The sequence below is a fragment of the Cydia pomonella genome, chromosome 18 (assembly GCF_033807575.1).
Source record: "Cydia pomonella isolate Wapato2018A chromosome 18, ilCydPomo1, whole genome shotgun sequence".
Taxonomy (NCBI): domain Eukaryota; kingdom Metazoa; phylum Arthropoda; class Insecta; order Lepidoptera; family Tortricidae; genus Cydia; species Cydia pomonella.
In genome coordinates this window covers 3,790,943-3,818,842 of record NC_084720.1, presented here as the reverse complement: position 1 = coordinate 3,818,842, position 27,900 = coordinate 3,790,943, and the positions used below count along the sequence as shown (strand labels likewise).

Sequence of the window (27,900 nt, the reverse complement as noted above, 5' to 3'; positions counted from 1 at the left end):
AAAAAAAAAAAAATTATCGTAGTTTTATTTACACTGTCAATAGCGAAAAAAAACATGTTTCCGAACGAAGCCAGAGCCATGACAACGTGAAAAACTGTTTCACTGGTTTCACATTGACAACCGATTGCTATTGATCTAACAACGCTATTTTTTGTGATTGAAGGTAACAAAAACCCGTTCCCACCCTTAGAAGTACAGAAAAAAATGGACAAAGCCTTTGAGATCCAGAAGGCCTGCCGGGATAACGTAAAAAATCTTCAAACATACCTCACAGACCTTAAGAACTGGGAGGCTGAAATGAAACGTAAAGAGGCCGCTTTGAACGGCGAATTTGAGCAGGTTTACAGTAATTTACGGTTATATTTCTCATGTAAATCACTAGCTGGTATAGTTAGCTATGTATAGTAATGGCATTGTTACGATTTTAGTATTGTAATAATAAGAAATGTATTTGGTCTTATCTGCGTCGCAAGGTTTGGGAAATGGCGGTGTATTTTTCTTTATACTGTTGATTTTCTATATTTCTTCGTTTCTAAGTGGTCCTCGACTGAGATTGTTAACGTATATAAACCTTTTTGAGGTCAGGACTTACCCCCAGTGAGGAGCAAGGCGAGGAAAGAGAAACCGATTGTTGAAATTAAACAGAAAGTGGAAAAACGTATTCCCTCGTCTGACTACAAAGCTTGGGATAATTTTGATGTTGTAAGTACTTTTGTGGTTGTTTTATATAATTTAAACATATCTCAGATATATTCATAATGATGGTAGGCATTGTTTTCTTTGTTCTATGAACAAAGAGATGATATTTGTTATTGAAAGTTTAAATTATAAAAATCATTTTAACTTGTATTTGATTATTATGGGAGGTATAATAAAGTGTTCATGATTAATCTTCTGATGGTGCCATATCCTATCAGATGTTGATGGTCATCATGTGAAAGTATTCTCTAATCTTTGCTGTTCTAGAAAGAGCGGCATTCTTAGTACCAGTCCAATCCCTAAGATTTTTACTCCATGTAGTTTCATTATTAATGGATGTCTCAAGTCTGATTCCATTCATACAAAAATCTCAGTCAGTCATTCATACAAAAATCTCAGTCTATGGCAGAACATGGGGTTTTGTCACTTTAGAGAAAAGACAGGCATTATGATAACTAGGCTAATGTTTAATCCATTAATGGTTAAGATCTAAAAAACACAGCGAGCATATGCACAAGGCAATGTTCTCGCGCACAAACCGGTCAGTGTAGATGTGCCTCGGCCCAGGCATATCTATGCTGGCCATTTTGTGTGGGAGGAAATTGCCTCGCACAAAGTCGCTCGCTCACTCTGTGTGGCCTATTCAAGATTCATTGCCTCCTCTTGTATAGTTCATTTTTTTTACCGTTAGAAAGAAGGTCAAGGAACACTTTTGAAAAATAAGTCAAAGCAAATATGTAACATTATACATATAACATACGAATTTTTAAAAAGCATTTTTCAATAAATTGATGTACTTGTGTTGCTAACTTCTTTAAACATCTCTTTAATTCGAAGATGGTAAAGCTACAGTATGTTTTCAGGACAAGGCGTGCGAGGAAGTAGACATGGAAGATGTGGGCCCCACGTCCCTGGACAGCAAGAAAAGCCAGCCGGCCAAGATGGACAAGCTGCGGCAGGAAGCCCATCATGAGAAAGAGAGAGTGAGTATTACTATGTTAGCTCTTAAAACCATTGATTATTTTGAATAATAACTCTTAGGGCCATTCCGCTAAAGATTTAATTTACTACCATTGAATTTAAGTATCAGAAGTTATTAGAAGTGAAATAAGTTTTTCGCAAAAATTTCATTTTTGGTACCTATGGGGGAGATTTTTAGGAACTAGCGGAGAAATTAAAAGTTTTAAGACTAAAGTACCTGTGTACCAAGCGGCTTCGATGTAGATATATACAAGTGGCAATATTTTTGTTATACCGCGACAGTGGTAAACCAGCCTACGGCTCGCTTGATAGTAAGCAGTCACCGTAGCCTATAGACGCCTGCAACTTCAGAGGTGTATACATGCGCATTGCCGACCCTCATACTGTAGACCCTCGGGAAAACCTCTCAGGAGATTTACTTTAATGGGCATTTTAATCATTATAACATTTATTGGTTAACCAACCAAATACAAAACCGCCTGGATCTGCGACTGAATGACCTAACATTAACTTACAGTATTTGATCATGTAATGTTTTCATCTACCCTCGACTGGCTTAAGGAACCATTTGAGGGTTGATTTTGTGTACTTTTCTTTAAATACCTAAATAAATAAATATTATAGGACATTATTACACAAATTTACTATGTCCCACAGTAAGCTCAATAAGGCTTGTGTTGAGGGTACTTACACAATATATATAATATATAAATATTATAAATACTCATGACTCAGGAACAAATTTCGATGACTCAGGAACAAATTTCCATGCTCATCACACGAATAAATGCCCTTACCAGGATTTGAACCCAGGACCATCAGCTTCATAGGCAGGGTTACTACCCACTAGGCCAAACCAGTCGTACCTAAGGATACAGAGTATAGCTGTGAGAGTTTTTGAACTACCTACCTTTGGACCCGGGTACGTCCTTAAACTACGTCCAAAAGAGAGCTATGGGCATTGTGAATGTCATCTGGCTTTGTGTGGTAGGGCACAGCCAGTGGATGTCATTCCAGATCTAGAGCAGAGCCCAACTGGGGAAGTACCTCCACCTTACAGAAAACAGCAGCCAAATAACACTAGACCCCACTCATAGTGTTGTTTTCCTGCTGGTGAGTAAGGTTGCCAGAGCTCATCGAGGGGGGGGCGGGTTTAGGGTCGGCAACGCGCATGTAACTCCTCTGGAGTTGCAGGCGTACATAGGCTACGGAGACTGCTTGCCATCAGGCGGGCCGTATGCTTGTTTGCCAGCGACGTAGTATAAAAAAAAAACCTACACTTCTTGTTTCATGTTTGTTTTGACCGTCTCTGTCATGACAGTGTTTTTGATTGTTACAGGGCAACAGTTTCGTAAAGATGGAGAAATGGGATGAGGCCATTGCGTGCTACAATCGCGCCATAGAACTTGTGAAGGATGATGCCATATACTATGCTAACAGAGGGCTGTGCTATCTCAAGAAAGACAGGTAAATTACTACCAAATTATTCATTACAGTTCTTCCATCACAACATCTAGTTTTACTGCCATCAGTAATGATGATGATTAAGGCAAGTGCTTTCTCGAAAGAAGTACCAATCTTCAATAACAAGGTTCTAATTAATTAGGCGGGTCGACACAGAGCAAGCATACGCGCGAGGCAATTTCCTCACGCACAAAACGGCCAGTGTAGATGTGCCTCGGCGTCTCGCGCGTCTCGCGGCCGAGGCGCGCCTTTGAAAATCAGGGTTAGCAGAAGCATCTACCGTAGGGATCCCAACTTCATGGTTTGTGCACAAATTCACCAAAGCAAAATTTTTTTTTTTTTTTTTATCAAGGATCAGATATTAATTGAATTCCCAATAAAAAGAGCTCAGCAAAATAAAAAAAACTAAAATAAGTTATATTTGTCACCAATCCCGTAAAAAAAAATATTCAGAAATAAGCTATATTTACCACTCATCCCCTAAAGAAATTTGAATACAAAAATAAGCTATATTTGCCACCCATGCCCTAAAAAACTTATATTCTAAAATAAGCTATCGTTGCCACCCATGTCATAAAAAATTAAAATTCTAAAAAAATGTGTTGTGTGCCTGCCTGAGTAAGGTTGCCAGAGCTCAACGAGGGTGCGTAGTGTTAGGGTCGGCAACGCATGTAACTCGTCGGAGTTGCAGTCGTACATAGACTATGGACACTGCTTACCATCAGGCGGGCCGTATGTTTGTTTGCCACCGACGTAGTATATAAAAAAAAAAAACTTTGCCACCCTTCCCCAAGTTCGCCTTATTTTTTTCAGAATTATACTAGAACTTCCAAATTCTATATGTTAAATATGCCTATGAATCTGTTTTACACACTCAGGGTCAACTATATCTGTAATATCACGTTTATTGAGTGAGAAATTTTGGTTTCACCACTAGTCGGAACATAAGCATGGAACATAGAAATGGTTGAATTTTCCAATTTCCTGAAATCAATAATTTTTCCTTAATTCTTCTTAAGATACACGTTTAGACGTTTATTTGCGATATTTTCTTCTAACATCTACTGACCTCCTTAGTCTCCACCAAGCGGAGGCGGACTGCAGCGCGGCGCTCCGCCTCGACCCGAGCTACGTGAAGGCCTACCAGCGCCGCGCCACCGCCCGGGAGCGCCTCGGCTCCCTCCGGGCTGCCTCGCAGGACCTTAATGAGGTCCTCAAGCTGGAACCTCACAACTCACAGGCTAGGAAGCAGAGGGATGACCTTATGAACAGAATGGGAACTAAAGGGGTAAGTTGAGAAACATAAAACATAAGACTACATACTTAAAACAGAAACTATGCTCAAAAGTATCAGAACGGACTATGGTGGTGAGTTGCATATGTTAGCCGTCCTATGTGAAAGAGTGACTTGTTTCTCTGAGCAGCCTCGCAGAAGCTTGAGCCTCACAACTCACAAACCAGGTAACAGAAAACAGAATTTGAGCTCCAAGGGTGTAGCCAGCCAGTGAACTAGGAGGGGTAGGGGTGCTCCTGCCTGTATGGACGTGGTATGTTTTCACTAGAGATGGGTAAAACGCTTGACTGAGTTCAAAATATTGATGCGGTGATATATATCATTCATTTATCGCTCAGTGGATGCTCACAAGTGAGTAGAGAGAGATGTCAATCAGATACACACAGCCATAAGTGCGAGTAAGATGGCGAATCACGCCATGTTTTCCCGACACCCTCCGAATTCTCCTGAACCGCATGTCATAGATTTAGATTTATTTATTACACAACATACGATTGCATTACAAATTACATTCATGTCAATTTATATGAATCTATATTGTGATTGTCAAAAATAAATTCTAATAATGACAAAAAATAACATCATAATCCAGATAGCAACAATTAATAAATGGAAATGTTCACCTGAAAAGGATCGTCAAGTCAGAATTTATTGAAAAACAATAATAAAATAAAAATGAAATAGAATCAAGAAACAAAAACAATGTCAAATATGCAAAAATAAGTTATATAGTTATGTCAAAAAATTCACTAATTGAATATAATGGGTTCTCCAGCAAAAAGTTTCTCAATCGACGCTTGAAAATCGAATCGGATGTTTCCGTCCTTATTTCTGCAGGTAATCGCTCATAATAGGTCGGACCGATGACACGCGGGTTCTTTGCTGCAAGTGCCATGCGACGTGGAACTGTTCGTAATCGACCAGTAGATCTAATGTTTATGCCAGATACCACAACGCGTTTAAACAAAGATAAGTTATTTCTGACATACATAATAATTTCGAATAAATACAATGAGTAGTGCGTCATTATTTTGTGCGTCACGAAAAGGAAAAATGTTATGTTATGTTTCGGAAAACATATTCGCTTCGTCTCACTCGCTCGTCACGCTCGGCCGGTTCATTCGAATCATGAGTGGGAAAAACCGAGCAAGGAATACCGCACTTGGCCTTCATCTATCTCAGTAGATGAGCTACTGAACGAGTTAAATCATCAATGAATTGAAGAGCGAGTTCAATCAAAATATATAGATCATTTAAATTACTCGTGAACGACGTCTAGTTTTCACCGGTATTCTCAGCCAGAAACCCCAACTAGCATCTCAAATCAGTGACTCGGATCCCTCCGGTACGTAGATACCGCGTTCAAGTATCAGTGGCCTATGGCGGTGAATTATATAATATGTAAAAGCCTATAGTGACTCGAACCCCTCTGAACCGTCCTGCAGGACCTCAATGATGTGCTGAATTTGGAGCTTCACTACTCACAGACCCGTCCTTAGGAACAGAATGGGAACTACCTTTGTGTGGTAGGGCACAGCCGGCGGATGTCATTTCAGATCTAGAGCAGAGCCCAACTGGGGAAGTACCTCCACCTTACAGAAAACAGCAGCCAAATAACACTAGACCCTACTCATAGTGTCGTGTTCCTGCCGGTGAGTAAGGTTGCCAGAGCTCAACGAGGGGGGGTCGGGTTTAGGGTCGGCAACGCGCATGTAACTCCTCTGGAGTTGCAGGCGTACATAGGCTACGGAGACTGCTTACCATCAGGCGGGCCGTATGCTTGTTTGCCACCGACGTAGTATAAAAAAAAAAACGGGGTAAGTTGTAACACTAGAATTTATGAAACAAATATCTTGTCATGGCAGTGAGGTGCATATGTCAATACCTCAGAAGAGTGACTTGAAATCCGGAGCTGCTTTTTTCTAGTATGTCTATGGCAAACAAGCATACGACCCGCCTGATGGTAAGCAGTCTCCGTAACCTATCTACCTGCAACTCCGGAGGAGTTACATCGCGTGCGTTCCACAGGACCTCCATGAGGGCCTCAAGTCACAGGCGAGAGAGCTGCGGGGATGACCTTAGGAAAAGCTCGAAAATGACCTTAAACAGGTAAGTTTCACAGTTTCCCAGGCTTTCCACAACCCCCATCATACCTTAAAATCAATGAAATAAGTAACTCAAACAAAGACCCTAAGAGAGTGGGTCAAAATTACTTATTACCCCAGTATTATACCCAATTTAGGGATCCACTGTGTTGACTGGTAGAATTTCCTTGTGATATGAAATCCACCTTTTGTTGTTGCGGCCAGGAGGCAGCTGAAGAACTCATGGTTGAGGTGAGTGGTAACTAGTTTCAGACTTCAACAGTTCCGTCGCTCTAGGAAACGTCTCACACTGCGTGTAGCCGCTCAGAAGACACACAACACAATGTTACAACAATAATAATAATTAGGGCCACCCATGCAAGGTCCACATAAAACTCGCAATCTACAGTGCCGCTTTTAAATATCATTCAATTATCAAAGAGAATTAGAAATACAATCATTAAAATACTTAAGGACTAACAAATAAACTTAACTATAAATAAAACTAAACCTAAACTAACCTCTAAAAAAAAAAAAAAAAACTAGTCAAACAACCCACCCCGCGTCGCTCCCAACGCAAAGGTGCCCATCACGCTTGCTGCGTTTCCGCGTTGAACCGCGATGGACAACCTTTGTGCTAGGAACGACCCGGAGCGGGGGTCGAGACCCCTTTCCTGCAAGCGCCCAAGAATCAATCAAGAGAGCAATTAGAAATTGAGGTGGACATAAATGTACTTGCGGCATGAATTTATTTCACTTATCTCTTATTTCCAGCTGAAATCAAAGTCATCCCCCAACTCCACTCCGACAAGTGAAACCAAACCTTTCCCGAAGACCGGGCAGGCGAAGATCATAGAACTTCAAGACGAACCAGTGAAAGAAATCAAACCACCCAGCGAGCTGGAGAGGTGGAGGGACGGAGTCGGAGAGGGCATCACTGTCATCAAACCTGTCAAGAAACCGCCACATTTGAGATCTAAGGTATGATAATTTCATAATCATAAATCATTTATTCGTGGTAAAGCTTAATTTACATACAGAAGTATATACACCGTGTTTTCATCGTGCGTTAACTTCGGGGTTTCGGTTAGTACGTTTAAGGAAACTGAATGGCATAGTTAATTTAAAAAAAAAAAATGTTTTTTTTACTATTTATATTTTTATAAAAAGTAACTAAATGTTGCATATAGCGTTGTTGTAACACGGGCATTACATTTAACTCAACCAAACAATTGAAGACTGTGATATATCAATGTCATTTCTAACATCGATCGTCCGAGATAGTACGTACGTTTAATAGCAAATGTATGAAATCGCACTAAACACTAATCAATAAGTAACCAGCCCTAAGGCAAGTGTACACGCTCGTAAGGGCCTTATAATATAAAGTTTATGATTGATTATCTCCGAAATGGAGTTAGTTAGAATATCGGTATCTTTGAGAAAGTTACTTAATTTAAGCTCAGGAATGCACCCTCGAAATTAACGCAAATCAAAAAAACACGGTGTATATTACAAAATAAAAATAAGATTTAAACATATTGAAATAGTTTACCACGAAATGGGCTCGCCTCAGCATAATGCTGACCTGCAGGTCAGCGCTGATCTTCCGGCGAGACCATTTGTGGGCCACGATTGCAACTGTACGGCACGGCCTCGTATAAACTGAACGCATCCACTAGCGCCAGCTACTAGCGCCATCTACGTGTATGACATATGACAGAAATGACAATGTCAGAAATTTATTAATGATAAGATTTTTTCTGCTTTCCAACTCCGTCGAACTGAAAATAATATACATACCTTGGGCAGTAAATGTGAAAGTCCCAGTTCTCATGTAATTGTCGGCTGTGACGAAGCTGAGAGACATTTCTTTTGACGACCGGTCTGACCTAGTGGCTAGTGACCCTGCCCATGAAACCAATGGTCAGGGGTTCGAATCCCGGTTAGTGCATTGCTCGTGTAACCTGTGAAATGTTTTAACAAGGGCTATCGTTTTGATGTCAACTTTTAGCTGATATCCTGTACTATCATTTGACAATAAAAAAGTACAGATCAACGACCTCGTTTTCGAAAAAAAAATATATATAAAAAGTAAATTTTTGAAGACAATTTTTATCTTGCGGCAAAGTATCCGCAAAGTCGTAAGGCGCATATTTTTTACATGTTCATTTTACAGCTGACGGTCTTTCCACCGCGATACAACCGGCTGACGGTTTTTTTTTAATTTAAAACAGCATCTAAACCATCATCTGACAAAGTATCAGCCGGGATGACGAAATATGCTCCTGGAGTTAGGCGTCCCTTTCAACCCAAGAAATGAATTAATTTTCATAGAATTTAGATGTATTTTTGACCCATTTGCTGTTACAGAGGGCCCTAAAATCCATCCCAATCCACGAGATCCCCCTCGGCAAGACGGAACCCGAGAAGCCTGCGACCAGACTCCAGATCGTCGAGCTGGAGGACCCCCGGGCCCGCGGGGACTCCAACAACAACGACGACGACGTGAAGGAGACACGGCATATGGACAGCGCGGGGGATATGAGGACCTCTGAAGTCATGGTAAGAATTATATCTCGCTGGGATAGATCCTTGTCTCGCGTTAGAGCTCGTATGATAACTTAAATAATTAGAGCGACCAGCATGTGCATTCGAGGCACCCGCCACAAATGGACAAATTCTCCTTCAAGCGCATGTTGTGCAAGCATCTGTTTGACAAGGTTCAAAGGTCGTCCTCATGATGTTTCACAATGGGTATATATTTATATATGTATGTATTTATATTTATGTATCATATTATTTATGTACGTATAATTTTGTGATATTTTTTTGTAATTTAACTCTGTATTCTGATCCTGCACCAATTAGGATATTTATTTTTTAATACCACGTCGCTGGCAAACAAGCATACGGCCCGCCTGATGGTAAGCAGTATCCGTAGTCTATGTACGCCTGCAACTCCGGAGAAGTTACATGCGCGTTGCCGACCCTAACCCCCCTCCCCCTCGTTGAGCTCTGGCAACCTTACTCACCGACAGGAACACAACACTATGAGTAGGGTCTAGTGTTATTTGGCTGCGGTTTTCTGTAAGGTGGAGGTACTTCCCCAGTTGGGCTCTGCTCTAGATCTGGAATGACATCCGCTGTGCTGTGCCCTACCACACAAAGCGAGATGATATTCACAATGAGAAACCTCACCTCTCTTAAAATTTCGGTTTGGCTCATGGTTGACTGGTAGAGAATGCCTTCTGGCATTAAGTCCGCCATTTGTACTCTTCATGTATTGTGCAATAAAGTTTAAATAAATGGAAGCCAGCAGCGAAGTTATTTGGTTTCGATGATGGTTCCGCCCTTCCACACTCCGACTGACAGACTGAATTCTGAACTTTATCATTATCATAGTTAATTTTTTTGTATCCGACCTTTATGTAATTTCTACTGTTATAAGCGGTATTGTATTTGCTGAATAAATGTTTTTCGATGTAGTCTAGCACAGGATTAACGTGACAGTAGTAATAGTAAACTCTTTATTGTACAAAATACATATTAAAAGTAACATACAATTAGTAAGAAGTACAAATACGAACTTATCCCTTTGAGGGACTTCTTCTAGTTAACTTTTGAGTAGATAAGAGGAGTGGAAAGAGGGTGACAAATGCAGCAAAATTTACAACAAGGTACCAGAAAGACAGGATATTTTCATCACACTTGCTCGAAAAATATCTTATCTCATGCAGGTGTCAGGGACTGAAAAACCGCAAAAGACCGGTAACCTAAAATAAAGGTATCAATTGAATAGGTATCCAAAGCTAAGGGTACCCGAATAAAATCGCAAAAGACCGATACCTAAGATAAGGGTATCAATTGAATAGGTATCCAAAGCTAACGGTACCCGAATAAAATCGCACAAGACCGATACCTAAACTAAGGGTATCAATTGAAAAGCTATACAACTGTAACGGTACCCGAATAAAATCGCAAACGACCGATACCTACACAAAGGGTATCAATTGAATAGGTATCCAAAGCTAACGATACCCGAATAAAATCGCACAAGACCGATACCTAAACTAAGGGTATCAATTGAAAAACTATATAACTATAACGGTACCCGAATAAATAAAATGTAATAGGTACATTTTTCAAACGGTACCGCTACAGTTGAAAGGGTACCGTACGGTACCGTTTCAAGTAGACTTCTACTTTGGAATCCAAGATGGCGGCCGTGCACTCTGTCATAAAAGTCGTCATGGATATCGTTTTATAGGTTTTAGGGAGTGCAGATTTCGAAAATGATGACCATTTTGGAATCCAAGATGGCGGCCGTGCACTCTGTCATAAAAGTCGTCATGGATATCGTTTTACAGGTTTTAGGGAGTGCAGATTTCGAAAATGATGACCATTTTGGAATCCAAGATGGCGGCCGTGCATTCTGTCATAAAAGTCGTCATGGATATCGTTTTATAGGTTTTAGAGAGTGCAGATTTCAAAAATGATGACCATTTTGGAATCCAAGATGGCGGCCGTGCACTCTGTCATAAAAGTCGTCATGGATATCGTTTTATAGGTTTTAGGGAGTGCAGATTTCGAAACTGATGACCATTTTGGAATCCAAGATGGCGGCCGTGCACTCTGTCATAAAAGTCGTCATGGATATCGTTTTATAGGTTTTAGGGAGTGCAGATTTCGAAAATGATGACCATTTTGGAATCCAAGATGGCGGCCGTGCATTCTGTCATAAAAGTCGTCATGGATATCGTTTTATAGGTTTTAGGGAGTGCAGATTTCGAAACTGATGACCATTTTGCAATCCAAGATGGCGGCCGTGCACTCTGTCATAAAAGTCGTCATGGATATCGTTTTATAGGTTTTAGGGAGTGCAGATTTCGAAAATGATGACCATTTTGGAATCCAAGATGGCGGCCGTGCATTCTGTCATAAAAGTCGTCATGGATATCGTTTTATAGGTTTTAGGGAGTGCAGATTTCAAAAATGATGACCATTTTGGAATCCAAGATGGCGGCCGTGCACTCTGTCATAAAAGTCGTCATGGATATCGTTTTATAGGTTTTAGGGAGTGCAGATTTCGAAAATGATGACCATTTTGGAATCCAAGATGGCAGCCGTGCATTCTGTCATAAAAGTCGTCATGGATATCGTTTTATAGGTTTTAGGGAGTGCAGATTTCGAAAATGATGACCATTTTGGAATCCAAGATGGCGGCCGTGCACTCTGTCATAAAAGTCGTCATGGATATCGTTTTATAGGTTTTAGGGAGTGCAGATTTCGAAAATGATGACCATTTTGGAATCCAAGATGGCGGCCGTGCATTCTGTCATAAAAGTCGTCATGGATATCGTTTTATAGGTTTTAGGGAGTGCAGATTTCGAAACTGATGACCATTTTGGAATCCAAGATGGCGGCCGTGCACTCTGTCATAAAAGTCGTCATGGATATCGTTTTATAGGTTTTAGGGAGTGCAGATTTCGAAACTGATGACCATTTTGGAATCCAAGATGGCGGCCGTGCACTCTGTCATAAAAGTCGTCATGGATATCGTTTTATAGGTTTTAGGGAGTGCAGATTTCGAAAATGATGAACATTTTGGAATCCAAGATGGCGGCCGTGCACTCTGTCATAAAAGTCGTCATGGATATCGTTTTATAGGTTTTAGGGAGTGCAGATTTCAAAAATGATGACCATTTTGGAATCCAAGATGGCGGCCGTGCACTCTGTCATAAAAGTCGTCATGGATATCGTTTTATAGGTTTTAGGGAGTGCAGATTTCGAAAATGATGACCATTTTGGAATCCAAGATGGCGGCCGTGCATTCTGTCATAAAAGTCGTCATGGATATCGTTTTATAGGTTTTAGGGAGTGCAGATTTCGAAAATGATGAACATTTTGGAATCCAAGATGGCGGCCGTGCACTCTGTCATAAAAGTCGTCATGGATATCGTTTTATAGGTTTTAGGGAGTGCAGATTTCGAAAATGATGACCATTTTGGAATCCAAGATGGCGGCCGTGCACTATGTCATAAAAGTCGTCATGGATATCGTTTTATAGGTTTTAGGGAGTGCAGATTTCGAAATTGATCACCGTTTTGGAATCCAGGATGGCGGCCGTGCACTCTGTCATAAAAGTCGTCATGGATATCGTTTTATAGGTTTTAGGGAGGGCAGATTTCAAAAATGATGACCATTTTGGAATCCAAGATGGCGGCCGTGCACTCTGTCATAAAAGTCGTCATGGATATCGTTTTATAGGTTTTAGGGAGTGCAGATTTCGAAACTGATGACCATTTTGGAATCCAAGATGGCGGCCGTGCACTCTGTCATAAAAGTCGTCATGGATATCGTTTTATAGGTTTTAGGGAGTGCAGATTTCGAAAATGATGAACATTTTGGAATCCAAGATGGCGGCCGTGCACTCTGTCATAAAAGTCGTCATGGATATCGTTTTATAGGTTTTAGGGAGTGCAGATTTCGAAACTGATGACCATTTTGCAATCCAAGATGGCGGCCGTGCACTCTGTCATAAAAGTCGTAATGGATATCGTTTTATAGGTTTTAGGGAGTGCAGATTTCGAAACTGATGACCATTTTGCAATCCAAGATGGCGGCCGTGCACTCTGTCATAAAAGTCGTCATGGATATCGTTTTATAGGTTTTAGGGAGTGCAGATTTCGAAAATGATGACCATTTTGGAATCCGAGATGGCGGCCGCACGGTGGGCTGAAAATCGGCCTTCATAGAAATAGAAACCAAAGTATTAATTTTGAACTTTTTTTATTGGAATAGCTTTTGTTGGGTTTTATTATGTCCAAAAATTAATCTTGGCTAATTTGGTTGGAAAAATAATTAATAATATATTTTTTTTTCAACCTCTTTGTATGGCGGGTATCAGAAAAATCGAGTTTTCTCCGAAAATAAAATTTAACAGTAATATCCTGACAGATGATTTTAAAACCAATTATTCTTGATTTTTCCACATAATTAGAATTATCCTACGGGGTGCACTTTTTTTTTAAATAGATGTATTTTTTTTGTATTTTTAAAGAGCTTTCGAAGCGCCTCGTGTAGGCAACGGGTGACAAGAGGGCTGGCTCTTACCTCGCACAACGCATTGGCATTGCTGTCCAGCGCGGCAATGCCGCCAGCCTTCTAGGCACCTTCCCACAAGGCACCCAGCTGGAGCCAATTTTTTACTTATAACTTTAGTTGTAGTTTTAGTTTTGAATCTATTTCCTTTTTAGCTTTACGTAGTTTTGTTTAAGGTATATTTGAATGTAGTTTTTATTTTTTATTTTTGAATAATATATTCTTAGACGCTACTTACTATAGATTAATTTTGGGACATAATAAAACCCAACAAAAGCTATTCCAATAAAACAAGTTCAAATTTAAGACTTCGGGTTCTATTTCTATGAAGGCGGATTTTCAGCCCACCGTGCGCCGTTTTGTCACCTAACTAGTGACGGACGGACGGTCATTTTTTGGTAGGTACATGGAGATTGTATTCCTTACGCCCGACTTCCATATTTAAATTGTATCAATTTTATAGTGACATCTGGTGGCGTAGTTTGCATAATCGGAAGTCGACTTTAAGCAAAAGTTAGAGATGTCTCGATTCAATTAATATAAATCGCCTCCATCTTAAATAATGTTAACTACATTTCTAAGTGTCGCCCCATGAGGAAGAGGCGTGCGTTTTCTAAAAATTTGACCTCAGATTCACAATAAAGGTCCTCTGGGAACCACAGATATCGATTTACATCTGAACCTGAGCATAAATGCCGAAATAAAAAATGGCGTGCGTTTTCTAAAAATTTGACCTCAGATTCACAATAAAGGTCTTCTGGGATCCTCAGATATCGATTTTCATCTTAATCTGAGCTTAAATGCCGAAATTTAAAATGGCGTGCGTTTTCTAAAAATTTGACCTCAGATTCACAATAAAGGTCCTCTGGGAACCACAGATATCGATTTACATCTGAACCTGAGCATAATGCCGAAATTTAAAATGGCGTGCGTTTTCTAAAAATTTGACCTCGGAATCATAATAAAGGTCCTCTGGGATCCTCAGATATCGATTTTCATCTTAATCTGAGCTTAAATGCCGAAATTTAAAATGGCGTGCGTTTTCTTAAAATTTGACCCGGAATCATAATAAAGGTCCTCTGGGATCCTCAGATATCGATTTTCATCTCAATCTGAGCTTAAATGCCGAAATCAAAAATGGCGTGCGTTTTCTAAAAATTTGACCTCAGATTCACAATAAAGGTCCTCTGGGAACCACAGATATCGATTTACATCTGAACCTGAGCATAAATGCCGAAATAAAAAATGGCGTGCGTTTTCTAAAAATTTGACCTCAGATTCACAATAAAGGTCCTCTGGGATCCTCAGATATCGATTTTCATCTTAATCTGAGCTTAAATGCCGAAATTTAAAATGGCGTGCGTTTTCTAAAAAATTGACCTCAGAATCATAATAAAGGTCTTCTGGGATCCTCAGATATCGATTTTCATCTTAATCTGAGCTTAAATGCCGAAATTTAAAATGGCGTGCGTTTTCTAAAAATTTGACCTCGGAATCATAATAAAGGTCCTCTGGGATCCTCAGATATCGATTTTCATCTCAATCTGAGCTTAAATGCCGAAATCAAAAATGGCGTGCGTTTTCTAAAAATTTGACCTCAGATTCACAATAAAGGTCCTCTGGGATCCACAGATATCGATTTACATCTTAATCTGAGCTTAAATGCCAAAATTTAAAATGGCGTGCGTTTTCTAAAAATTTGACCTCGGAATCATAATAAAGGTCCTCTGGGATCCTCAGATATCGATTTTCATCTTAATCTGAGCTTAAATGCCGAAATTTAAAATGGCGTGCGTTTTCTAAAAATTTGACCTCGGAATCATAATAAAGGTCCTCTGGGATCCTCAGATATCGATTTTCATCTCAATCTGAGCTTAAATGCCGAAATCAAAAATGGCGTGCGTATTCTAAAAATTTGACCTCAGATTCACAATAAAGGTCCTCTGGGATCCACAGATATCGATTTACATCTTAATCTGAGCTTAAATGCCAAAATTTAAAATGGCGTGCGTTTTCTAAAAATTTGACCTCGGAATCATAATAAAGGTCCTCTGGGATCCTCAGATATCGATTTTCATCTTAATCTGAGCTTAAATGCCGAAATTTAAAATGGCGTGCGTTTTCTAAAAATTTGACCTCGGAATCATAATAAAGGTCCTCTGGGATCCTCAGATATCGATTTTCATCTCAATCTGAGCTTAAATGCCGAAATCAAAAATGGCGTCCGTTTTCTAAAAATTTGTTCTCAGATTCACAATAAAGGTCCTCTGGGATCCTCAGATATCGATTTTCATCTTAATCTGAGCTTAAATGCCGAAATCAAAAATGGCGTGCGTTTTCTACAAATTTGACCTCAGATTCACAATAAAGGTCCTCTGGGATCCTCAGATATCGATTTTCATCTTAATCTGAGCTTAAATGCCGAAATTTAAAATGGCGTGCGTTTTCATAAAATTTGACCTCGGAATCATAATAAAGGTCCTCTGGGATCCTCAGATATCGATTTTCATCTCAATCTGAGCTTAAATGCCGAAATCAAAAATGGCGTGCGTTTTCTAAAAATTTGACCTCAGATTCACAATAAAGGTCCTCTGGGATCCTCAGATATCGATTTTCATCTCAATCTGAGCTTAAATGCAGAAATCAAAAATGGCGTGCGTTTTCTAAAAATTTGACCTCAGATTCACAATAAAGGTCCTCTGGGATCCTCAGATATCGATTTTCATCTTGATCTGAGCTTAAATGCCGGAATTTAAAATGGCGTGCGTTTTCTAAAAATTTGATCTTGGAATCATAATAAAGGTCCTCTGGGATCCTCAGATATCGATTTTCATCTCAATCTGAGCTTAAATGCCGAAATCAAAAATGGCGTGCGTTTTCTAATTATTTGACCTCAGAATCATAATAAAGATCCTCTGGGATCCTCAGATATCGATTTATATCTGAATCTGAGCTTAAATGCCGAAATCAAAAATGGCGTGCATTTTCTAAAAATTTGACCTCAGAATCATAATAAAGATCCTCTGGTATCCTCAGATATTGAGTTTTCATCTTAATCTGAGCTTAAATGGCCAAATCCAAGATGGCGGGCGATCATTCAAATTGAGTGACCGGTTTGTATTGGGGTATCCGATCGCGTGGCAAGATACTTTTACTTAAGGGTACCGTTTGGACGGAAGCTTGTTTGGATACCCAAAGTATTGATATCGCTTCCGGAATGCTATTTTAACGGTCGGGTACCCTTTCAAAATTGTTTTAAAGTCTAAGGGTACCGTTTGAACGGAAGCTTGTTTGGATACCTAAAGTATTGATACCGCTTCCGTAATGCTATTTCAACGGTCGGGTACCGTTTCAAAATTGGTTTAAAGGTACTTTTATTTAAGGGTACCGTTTGGACGGAAGCTTATTTGGATACCCAAAGCGTTGATATCGGTACCGAAATGCTAATTTAACGGTCGGGTACCCTTTAAAAAGACCGGTCAAAACCGTTTTTAAGGGTACCTTTTCAGTCCCTGGCAGGTGTACTGTAGGACAAAGGCCTATTTTGTTTTTTAATTTTATTATGTCACCAATATGAAAGAACATAATGACATACAAATTAAACAACTAAAAACTACTGACGTTTATAACTTAATATTTCTGTTTATGTTTAAAATTATTTAATTTGATTAATTTAACAGCCGTTTAAAATATCTTTACATAATTTTCAATCGTGGCTGAATGCCGAATAGGTCTGTGCCTTCGATGCCCCACCTGTCAAGAAAGTACAATGGCGGACGAATATTTGATATGTCACCGTATTTAAAAATTATTTCGCTTAAAATTTAGTCTTTTCTTTGCAAGTGTGATAAAAAACATTGTATATAAATCTGGGGGTAAGAATATTGCAAACTCGGGTCTTTAATCACCACCCTCGTATCCAAAATTTCACTTACCGCCCTCGTTGCACAATATACTAAAATGTATACATAATTTATAGGATAAACATGTATAACAACAAAAAGGAATGGGGGAAAAAACACTAAAAATTAGAAAGAAGTAGAAAATAAAAATAGGCAAATGCGCGCACTGCGAACTTGTGGTATCCACGAGATTTGTGAGGGGGGACAGTATCTCGCTCGCGAGATGGACTACACATCTCTTTCTCACTGTATTAATTTGAAAGGGACGGGTAGTTTATAGGCAAAAGTTACTGCAGGCCTAGCTGCAACCGTTGCCTATTTCAAGTTTTCCTCTTTTTTAGCGCCTTTCCTTCGAACTCCCAAGGCCCGAAGTAAAATAAGAGAATGTAGGCAGTATGGAAATTAGCCCAGTTTTCTTAATGTCCTTGACTGTACATACTGGTAATTATAAGGAAACATTTATGATAAGAAACAAACCTAGAAAATTACTTCAGTTTCCTCACAATGATTTTCTCCACTGATTTCTACTGGGGCTCAAACCGGGAACTTCTCATTAGTAGGCCACAAACTTTTTTTTTTTATACTACGTCGGTGGCAAACAAGAATACGGCCCGCCTGATGGTAAGCAGCCTCCGTAGCCTATGTATGCCTGCAGCTCCAGAGGAGTTACATGCGCGTTGCCGACCCTAAACCCGCCCCCCCTCGTTGAGCTCTGGCAACCTTACTCACCGGCAGGAACACAACACTATGAGTAGGGTCTAGTGTTATTTGGCTGCTGTTTTTTGTAAGGTGGAGGTACTTCCCCAGTTTGGCTCTGCTCTAGATCTGGAATGACATCCACCGGCCCTACCACACAAGGCGAGATGACATTCACAATGCCCATACCAAAGAGCATATAATCACTACGTTTTAAGAGACGGGACTTCCATACTAGCGAGTGGACTCAGTTTGTTTCGCAAATCATTACCAAAATCTACGACAAAGAACTGTCAAGGACCCATAATACCAACATAACCGATTTAAATAGTGTAGTACGCTACACGCTTGCGATTCTTATCGATATCGATAAAATGGGGAGGGTTGAAACATAGGCTCCTGTCTACAGATTTTGTACTCGAAATCAGGTTAGCATCGAGTCCACATTTAAGTTGTATGTTATATAGTGGATAGTTCTTTGAGTGGACTAATATCTGGTCGGGCTTAATGTGGACCCGAATTATTTTAATACAGTTTTTAAGTCGTGTTTTTTTTTATTTAAAGCTTTATTTTCAAAATGTTCTGCACATACATGTTTCAATAAATGTTACTTTTCTATGGGAAGATGTATCGTCCGGTCTTCGTTCCCAGCAAATTTGACCCACTGCCTGCATCTGAAAACATACAGCCTTGGACAAACATGACTTTATCTACAGTTTATATTCCAAGTGTTTGCTAATGAGATGATCAACTGATTATTTAGCGCTAATATGCATCTATAAATCATGTTTTTCGGCATCCAGTTATCAACAACCCTTTATCAATGCTCTAACTTTTTATGTATTTATATGTCTGTTAATCATGAGAACCGGTCTGGCCTACTGGGCAGTAACCCTGCCTATGAAGCCGATGGTCCCAGGTTCAAATCCTGGTACGGGCATTTATTTGTGTGATGCGTATTTGTTCCTGAGTCATGTGTGTTTATATGTATATATCGTTGTCTAAAGTACAAATAAACATACAATTAAGGTCCGACCGAGATCTCGGTCTCGGCATTCTCGGCCAAAAATCGAGCTGAGATCTCGGTCTCGGTTCTCGGCCAAAATTGGCCGAGATTCCTGCCGAGACCGAGACTAGGCAATGAGCTAGCAATTGGTGAATTTGAATTTACCGCGCACGAGCGTCCGTTTCTAAGCCACCCGTTGGTTGCATCGCCCGGTTGGTGTGACTTTTTTGGTGATTGTGGTTGATTTCGTACCTGTTGGAATCGGACAGGCGCGGTTGCAAGTAATGACTTGTTCATTTGGTTCTCTTCGTTTTGAGGTTGTTGTTATTGCGGAAGAGTTAATAAATGAGTGTATATTGTTATCGAGATGTAACTTAAATTAACTTGATGTGAGTGGAAGATGACACTGGATATTTTGATACTTAATATATTTGTGTTTACGGGAAAAAGCATAGCAGTAGGTGAGTACAATACGATACCGGTGGCGGATTACTGTTGTGGAAAATTAGACATAATTTCGTGCGATCTTTGCGGATGCTATTCAATACAATTTTGACGAAACTCGCGGTGTGGTTGTTGGGTCATATGTTGGTTGTCATTTGATGTGGCTTATGTGGCCAACGAACAACTTTTTAGTAAGGCTGGCCAGTTAAACGACGAGCGTCGTCACAGTTTAACGGACCGTAACGCTGAAAAATTTCCTTTTTTAGGGGTTATAATATAGAACTGTTTCATTTTAATCATTGTTATTGTACCTCTTTTTGTGCACATCCGTACTGAAAAACCCGGCCAAGTGCGTGTCGGACCACGTATAATGGAAGGTTCCCTATCTTCATAAAATACAAAAAGCCGTACAAGCAAAAGAGCGTATGTTGGTGGCACTTACGTCGCGTCGTTTTAATCAGAAGATCAGATGATTAAGCTTTTATTATTTAAATATTTTTTTTCCGATTTGTTGCTCTCTCGGTTCAAAAGTTAGAGGGGAGGGGACACACTATTTTTGGCTTTCGGAGTGATTATTTCCAAAATATTTAATCAAAAAACGTTTTTAGCAATGTGGTTTTTTTTAAAGACCTATCTAATGATGTGCCACATGTTACTTTTATTTGAATTTTGACTTTTAGTTACATGTATGGAGTGCCCCTTGATTTTTTTTTTCTAAAGTACTAAGTAGCGATTCACTTAATACACCTACGTTCCAAATTCGTAATAAAATATATCGTATAGTTTTCGAGTAAAATGACATACGGACAAACAGACAGAGGTGACGAAACTATAAGGGTTTCGTTTTAAGGAAGCCCAAAAATACTATTTAATAGCGCTAAGAATTGATTATGATAACTTTTTTCTGATAAATTTTAGTGCAAAATTCGTGTTTTTTCTTCTATTTTATAAATTCTCGGTCTCGGTCTCGGCCGAGAATGCCATTGAATCTCGGTCTCGGTCTCGTTCTCGGCCGAAACCCAAAAAGCGTTCTCGGTCGGACCTTACATACAATTATCGAACAAATAAACATACAATTATCGAACAAATAAACATACAATTATCGAAACAAATATACAAATAAACATACAATTATCGATAGTTTTAGTACATCCCTAGTTCACAACTAAAAATAATATAAAATATCAAATTTTCGATGTGTTTAAAGCCTGCTGCACCAAAATAAGGTCAAAAGTATCTAAAGCAATCCGTACCGGTCTTTATCCAAGGGAAATTTCGCCATAAAATCCCTTTTTTCGTGATTTTCTCGAGTGGCTCGCTTGCCACATATTTCACACTTACTAAACCATTTTCTCGTTGGTATTGTAACAAAGTCGCTTTTTATTCTGATCACGGTTCACAATTTTCGATATTTTCACTAAATAATAAAGAAATTGCACGAAATACCCGAACAAAACATTGAAGCCTTCCTAACAAACAAAACAATTAGGCTGACAGTTGACTTGATGTAAACTTGACAGCATAAATAGCACGGACGTTTTATTTTTCTTCGTTGGCAAAGATTTGCGAAACAAGTTCCATACAAAACTTATTTTGTTCCTAGTTGCGTCAGCCTGGCCCATACCTCTCTTTTGGACGTAGTTTAAGGACGTACCCGGGTCCAACCAAACCTTACAGCTAGCTAGCTACCAGATGCAGGCTTAAACATTAGACTAGACAGTGCTGCTTGTATGCTTATAAAAATTCTTCTTCTTCCTCGTTTCCTCATGACTGAGGGTCGGAACCACATTAGATGGTTATTTTGTGCACCAATGCTGTCCATTCCGCCTTCTTAATAGGCGCCTGTGTCAGGTCTTTACCATATCCACCCAGCGGGTTGGTGGATGTCTACTATAATATACGGAAGGTGGAGATAAGGAACGAAATCTCCATGTAGCAAAAAGTGTCATCAAAAAACTTTAAATAGGTGGCGCTACAATACCTAGAGTACTTGAACAAAAAAATCAAATCATAGACAGCGCAATTCACTCCGTCAAGAACGCTTAGGTTCTTAGCTACTCTAGCGCTACTCTGGAGAGATTTGGAACTATTATTTATAGCTGACAGCTGGACACTTTTGCAACAGTTCTACCGTAAGAGATGCCACTCCTCTTAATTCCACACTCCATACTATAATATTTTTCACATAGCTTATGTTCTGTGACAGCTGTCATCTTAATAGGGAGCGTGCATGAACTGTAGGAGGCAGCACTGGAGCCGTCAGATTTTTGGCGCGAGGCGTAAATGTGATGTTGATTGTTCCGATGTAGCCCAAAAGATGGCAGAACCTACTATACACAAGAAAACACGTGACGTGTAAATGTACATGTTTATGGTTCCGATTCAGGCCACAAGATGGCAGATCCTCCAACACGCACGGTCCCTATACAATTTCTAACCTTAAAATATTAAATTGTATTGACATGACAGCTCTCACAGCTAAGCTATGTGAAAAACATGATACCCCGTCCTCCATCCACCACTCCAAACATAATGCGCTTTTCGAAGTTGTCCGGCTCCCGTCTGGCTACGTGTCCAAAGTAACTGAGGATCCGGTGAAGTAAAATGGATGATAACCGGCACTGGATTTTGAAACATAGTCTTATCTAAATGGCATCTTATTATTAAGTATTTTAACTTACAGAACCAAGAAATAACCAGTCCAGCATCGCTGAAGCTGCGAGCAGACCTGACTGAGCAGGAAAGTCTGAAAAAAAACATGGTGCCTCCGACCAATAGTGTCCAGTTCATGCAAGAGTGGAAGATGCTCAGGGGCAACGACCGGGCCAAGTCGGATTATTTGAGTGTGAGTTATTTGGGAGATTTAAAAAAAAAATCTGTGCTCATCACACAAATAAATGCCTTTACCGGGATTCGTACATAGTATTAAAGTTATTATGTATTATAAATTAAAGTGTTTTTAAGTTTTGTGTGAAAATTGAAAATCGCCCTAAATGTATTTTTTGACAGTCAAAATGATTGAAAACTAACTTAAAATTTCCTTTCACAGATCATAGACCCATCCAAGATCCCATCGATATTCGACAACGCCTTAGAAAGCCCCGTGCTGTCGGAGTTCCTGCAGCTGCTGCACGGCGCCGCCGAGAAGTACGCGCAGCACTCCGTCGCCGCCTACCTGCGCGGCCTGGCCCGGGTCAAGAGGTTCTCCGCGCTGGCCATGTTCCTATCCAACAAGGACAAGGACAGTGAGTACTGACAGTGACATAAATAAATATTATAGGCCCTCCCAATAAGGCCCAGTTTACCCTCTGGGTTGAAAGGTCAGATGGCAGTCGCTTTCGTTAAAACTAGTGCCTACGCCAAATTTCGGGAATAGCTGCCAAGCGGACCCCAGGCTCCTATGAGTCGTGGCAAAATGCCGGGACGACGCGAGGAAGACGAAGATTAAATAAATATTATAGGGACATTCTAACACATATTGACTAAGTCCCACGGTAAGCTCAAGAAGGCTTGTGTTTTGGGTAAGGTCACGTCTGAAAATATCCATACAGACAAAGTGCCAGAAATATGTATACACTACTCTAATATATGGGGCATGAGGTCGTGTATACATGTTTTTGGCACTTCGATAGTGTCGATATTATTACACGACTGTACTCAGACAACGATATATATAATATACAAATACTTAAATACATTTATTAAAATTTCCTTAAATACATAGAAAACATCCATGACTCAGGAACAACTTGTGCTCAACACAAATAAATGCCCTTACCAGAATTCGAACCCAGGACCATTGTCTTCATAGGCAGGGTCGCTACCCACTAGGCCAGACCGGTCGTCAAACATAATTAATTAAGATATAATACTTAATTACGTTATTCTGTTAAGTTCACCTATTCCATAAGTTCTTTCACAATGGTAATGACTGATAAGCAGTGATCGGAACTATGGGAGTAAAACTTTAACAAAACTTATCAAGCGGACGTAAAAAGAGTGCTTATAATGTTAAACATATTCGAATATCTATGAATCTAAATATTTTTATGGCTGTAAGTACTATACTATTCCTATCCTTATGGACATGAATATTTTTAGGGCTGTATGCACTATTTTATGTCCGCTTAACAAGTTTTGTTTAAGTTTTACTCCCATAGTTCCGATCACTGCTGATAAGAAAGCTATAGGTACAGTTAGTATTTTGATAAGTGAACGTGACGTCACGGTCCGACTGAGAACCCATTAGTATGGAAAACAGGAAAACTGCTATTTAGTCAGTCACATATTGCGTTTTTGGTAATAGGGAGTATTACTGCAATGTTCTGCCGTCAGAGTGCAACACTAGCACCTTTCGTAAACCATAGAGTCACTTATACATACTGTGCCAACTGTTTTTTTAACAAGTTTTCACAGATAATAAAATATGACATTGATGCATCAAGGCGGTTTGTTTACATAGGGCCTACCGGAAAACACGAAAATGGAAATTTAGTTATCTGCCTCTTTGTCGCTCGAATATGCAAGAGTGATAGAGAGGTAAGATAACCCTATTCCCTATTATATGCTCTAACCTTTTTTCTTAACAATGTGTATTTTTGTTGTAGCGCTCAGCAAACTCCTCGACCACTGTTATACTGTTGAGCATTGCTCAGACGACGACATCGCAGATCTGAAGAACAAATATGAACTTTAAGTCAATAAACATAAGGCCTTAGGTAGATTGTATTCAATTTTAGTCCCAATAAATTAATACTTTCGCTGCTAAGATAGCTCTGTTTATACATGGTGGTTATTTAGACACCTGTAATAATTTATGGGCGAATATTTTTTTTTATTTTGATGAATAGGTCAATATAGGTCATATTGAGCTACTTTTACTATGGGACCATCCCCGAAAATTTACGCTCCCATAGAAAATGTCAAGTTCAGACCGCCGAAATGTATGAAACCGCTAATTTTATTTTCGCGATTTCGGTGTTGGTTCGGTGTATGGCTTATACACCCGCTCGAGTGACTCGAAAGATTTTAAGGGTGTATTCCTGAACACATTTAGAGACAATATCTTCATACAAAGTTTTCTGAAATCGGCCTTGTTTTAGAGATAATGACAATTCTTATAAAAAATTGTTCCCGTTATAACTCAGTGAAAAACGCCTATTTAGCTGTGTCGACTCTATGTGACTTGGTTTAGACATTGGGACAGACATTAAAGTCTTAAAATAAACTCGATTTTTTTTATCTGTAATTAAAAAAATACTTTAATTATTCGTTGTAATATTTTTTAACACAAAGTTGTAAAAATGAATAACGTATCGTGAGCAGAGAACGCAAAAAAAAATTTCGGCAAACAATTTTTTTTTGTCGAATTTCGCCAAAACTCATATAACATTTTTTACTCCTTATGACCTAAGGAATGCGTGGTTGAAATCTTTCGGGTTATTAACGTCCATGGTGTATATTCACTCTGTAGATTATTGCAGGTGCCTAAATAAACACCCTGTATATCCTAGATATTAAAATAACAGTTCGATTGCCCAATCAAAAAGTCAAATGTAAAAATATGAGTGCACACATCTTACTCAAAAATATGTCCCATCTTATTCCAGTGTAATAAGAACGTAGTACCATATTTATGAGACGATTCTCTCGATACATATTTTTGCAGCTGACTGTACGAAAAAGACAGATCGGTTAGACAAAACGGGGAAACGAAAGAGCCGTTATAATATCCAGAATATAAAGACAAGGTTTAGAAAATATGATTTTTAGCAGAAAATTAGCTTTTGTCATGTTTACAAATATTTTGACAGTTAACATTTGTGTATTGCCCGAGAGTTCTAAGTTCACACATTTGACACATGTCAACACCCGTAGAACGTAAACGCGCATGACCCATTGAAATTATAAATAAAATCCCGTGATAATATTACGGTTTGTCAAATACTTAAATATTTATTTACAGTACATATGGTGCTACTTTACCGCACTAGTGCGAAAATTAGCATATTACGTTACTGTGTCGAACATTTAAATGGCCATATTTACTGTAAAACGTACGATACAAGTGCGAATAGGTAATTTGTAATACCGTAAAACCACCCAACTATAGTCCAATACTGCAACTATGGTCCACAAGTTCAAAAGGAAATTAAGTATCTATACCAATGTTCCTTGTGGTTTACTCCTAGTTTTACCTTCCATTTATAAACATACTTTGCCTTAGAACTACAAAAATATAGTAAAATACACACCTGAACGAGAAAAATTGAGTTTATTTGTGGACCATAGTTGGGAGCTTTGGACTATAGTTGGGTGGTTTTACGGTAGTGGTTTACTACTAACCGTTGTATGGAGTGCGCACTCTTGGTCTTCTTAATTCTCTTTGCCATGGGCAACAGTAACTTCTTACTATCAGACGATTCGAATGCTTGTTAGCATCCGATATTAAAATCCGCCATTTTTCATACCCAAAAACGTCACTCATACGCCAACATCATTACTTAACACATTCACTGCCAGACAAAAAACGGCGCACTACCCCAGAAACCGGTGGCCTATAGCTGCGTACAAAACAACCCGCCCAGCGGGTTGTCCGACATCTGAACAAAGTTCACGAGCGCCCACCAGGTGGGTTCCCGGCAGTGAATGTGTTAAGCCAAATGTTTAAAGTGTCCGATATTATTATCTCACTGGCCCTAGTCAAAGGCTTTCGAGTGTGATAAACAGTGATCGGAACTATGGGAGTAAAACTAACAAAACTTGTTAAGCGGACATAAAATAGTACTTACAGCCATAAAAATATTTACATTCATAGATATTCGAATATTTTTAAAGCTATAAGCACTCTTTTTACGTCCGCTTGATAAGTTTTGTTAAAGTTTTACTCCCATAGTTCCGATCACTGGTGATAAAAAATGACTGGGAATGTGTAACGTAGACACCAGGTGAAAAACCAATATTAGGTATGTGAATAAGTCATATTATTATAATTGTACAATACCTGGAACGATTCAATTTCTTACAGAATTTAAAGCCCATATAGACGGTACATGTACTTGCATGCGATTTCATTACATTGGTTAAATTCCGCAGCAAGCCAAAATTTACCTTCCCATACAAATATAGTTTCGTTCTCATTTTAAAACTAGAGTTGGATTGTAATGAAACTTCGCACATACATTGACATGAGGTATATGTTCCTATAAAGCCTGTAATTCGTTTATATAGCTCCAGCTTATAAAACAAACAGGTTTTGCATGCGAGTTCTATAACAGTCTAAATGCGACATTGACATAATATCTAAGGACGGGCCTTACGGGCACTAAGGGCTCCTCTACACGATGGCCCAGCGTAGGCCAGTCCTAGGGACGCATTTATGCCTTAGAGGTAGCAAGTGATATTGCTATCTCATTTCACCGCATAGCTGCGTCCCTTAGACTGGCCTACGCTGGGCCATCGTGCCCTAAGAATGGTGCTACTTCAGCGGTGTCACTCACGAATTCGAACCAATCGTGCAGTGTAACGCAACTAGTTGCGACCAATCGCGTGATGCGAAATCATCAACCAATCACGTTGTGGCGTTAGACTGCACGATTGGCCCGAATTCGTGTGCGTGACACCGCTGTCACAGAATAAATAAATAATAGTACAGAAATAACACTTCCTACAAAACCGAAGTTTGACAGCGATTCAGGGACGAATCTTGCTGTCCCTTTCTAATGTATGGCACTATCCCTTTCGGCAATTAGGGTTGTCAAAATTCAAGTCATTAATTTGTCTGTGGTCGTGCACGCATAGGGACGTCAAGTTGTGCCAACCCTAATATTGCTCGGAGCAATGCCGAGCCAAGAATGGCCGAAAGCAGGAGTGGTCGCCCCACTGCCGCTGTACGGGTCCCTTATTGCCCGTAAGGCCCGTCCTTAGATATATGTCAATGAAATGAGACCTTTAAGTTGCACAATGAACTTTTCTGAGTATAGAAATTTTATTTGTTTGTATATTATTGTTAACATTCTAAATCGGTTTGATAAACGATAAAACATTTTTTTTTTTGCCTATGATAATTAAATTAATTAATTTTGGTTATGTTTTCAAATTATAGGTCTCAAGATTGATTTTATTTATCACACTTAAATTTAATTGATAGCTGTCATTATTTTCTCTTTCAATTGGTGCTTAAGTATTTGTGTTTAGGTTGAATTAAACGGAATGATTCTTTAATAA

At 39.3% G+C, this 27,900-nt stretch overlaps 1 protein-coding gene across 5 annotated transcripts; it reads left to right on the top strand.

The window, feature by feature from the left end:
- On the top strand, positions 1-27,900 carry LOC133527980 (RNA polymerase II-associated protein 3-like). 5 transcript variants are annotated; one of them, XM_061865203.1, is made up of 11 exons: positions 1-163; positions 586-702; positions 1,563-1,682; positions 3,020-3,147; positions 4,222-4,432; positions 6,748-6,774; positions 7,297-7,503; positions 8,896-9,087; positions 22,358-22,519; positions 22,724-22,919; positions 24,282-27,900. In XM_061865203.1, exons 3-11 carry the CDS (start codon positions 1,587-1,589, stop codon positions 24,368-24,370), a joined length of 1,308 nt encoding a protein of 435 aa, XP_061721187.1. In that variant the 5' UTR covers positions 1-163; positions 586-702; positions 1,563-1,586; the 3' UTR covers positions 24,371-27,900. The 5 variants fall into 5 exon arrangements, with proteins under 5 accessions (XP_061721187.1, XP_061721188.1, XP_061721185.1 ...); XM_061865204.1 differs by having other exon boundaries at positions 581-702; XM_061865201.1 differs by lacking the exon at positions 1-163 and adding an exon at positions 170-339.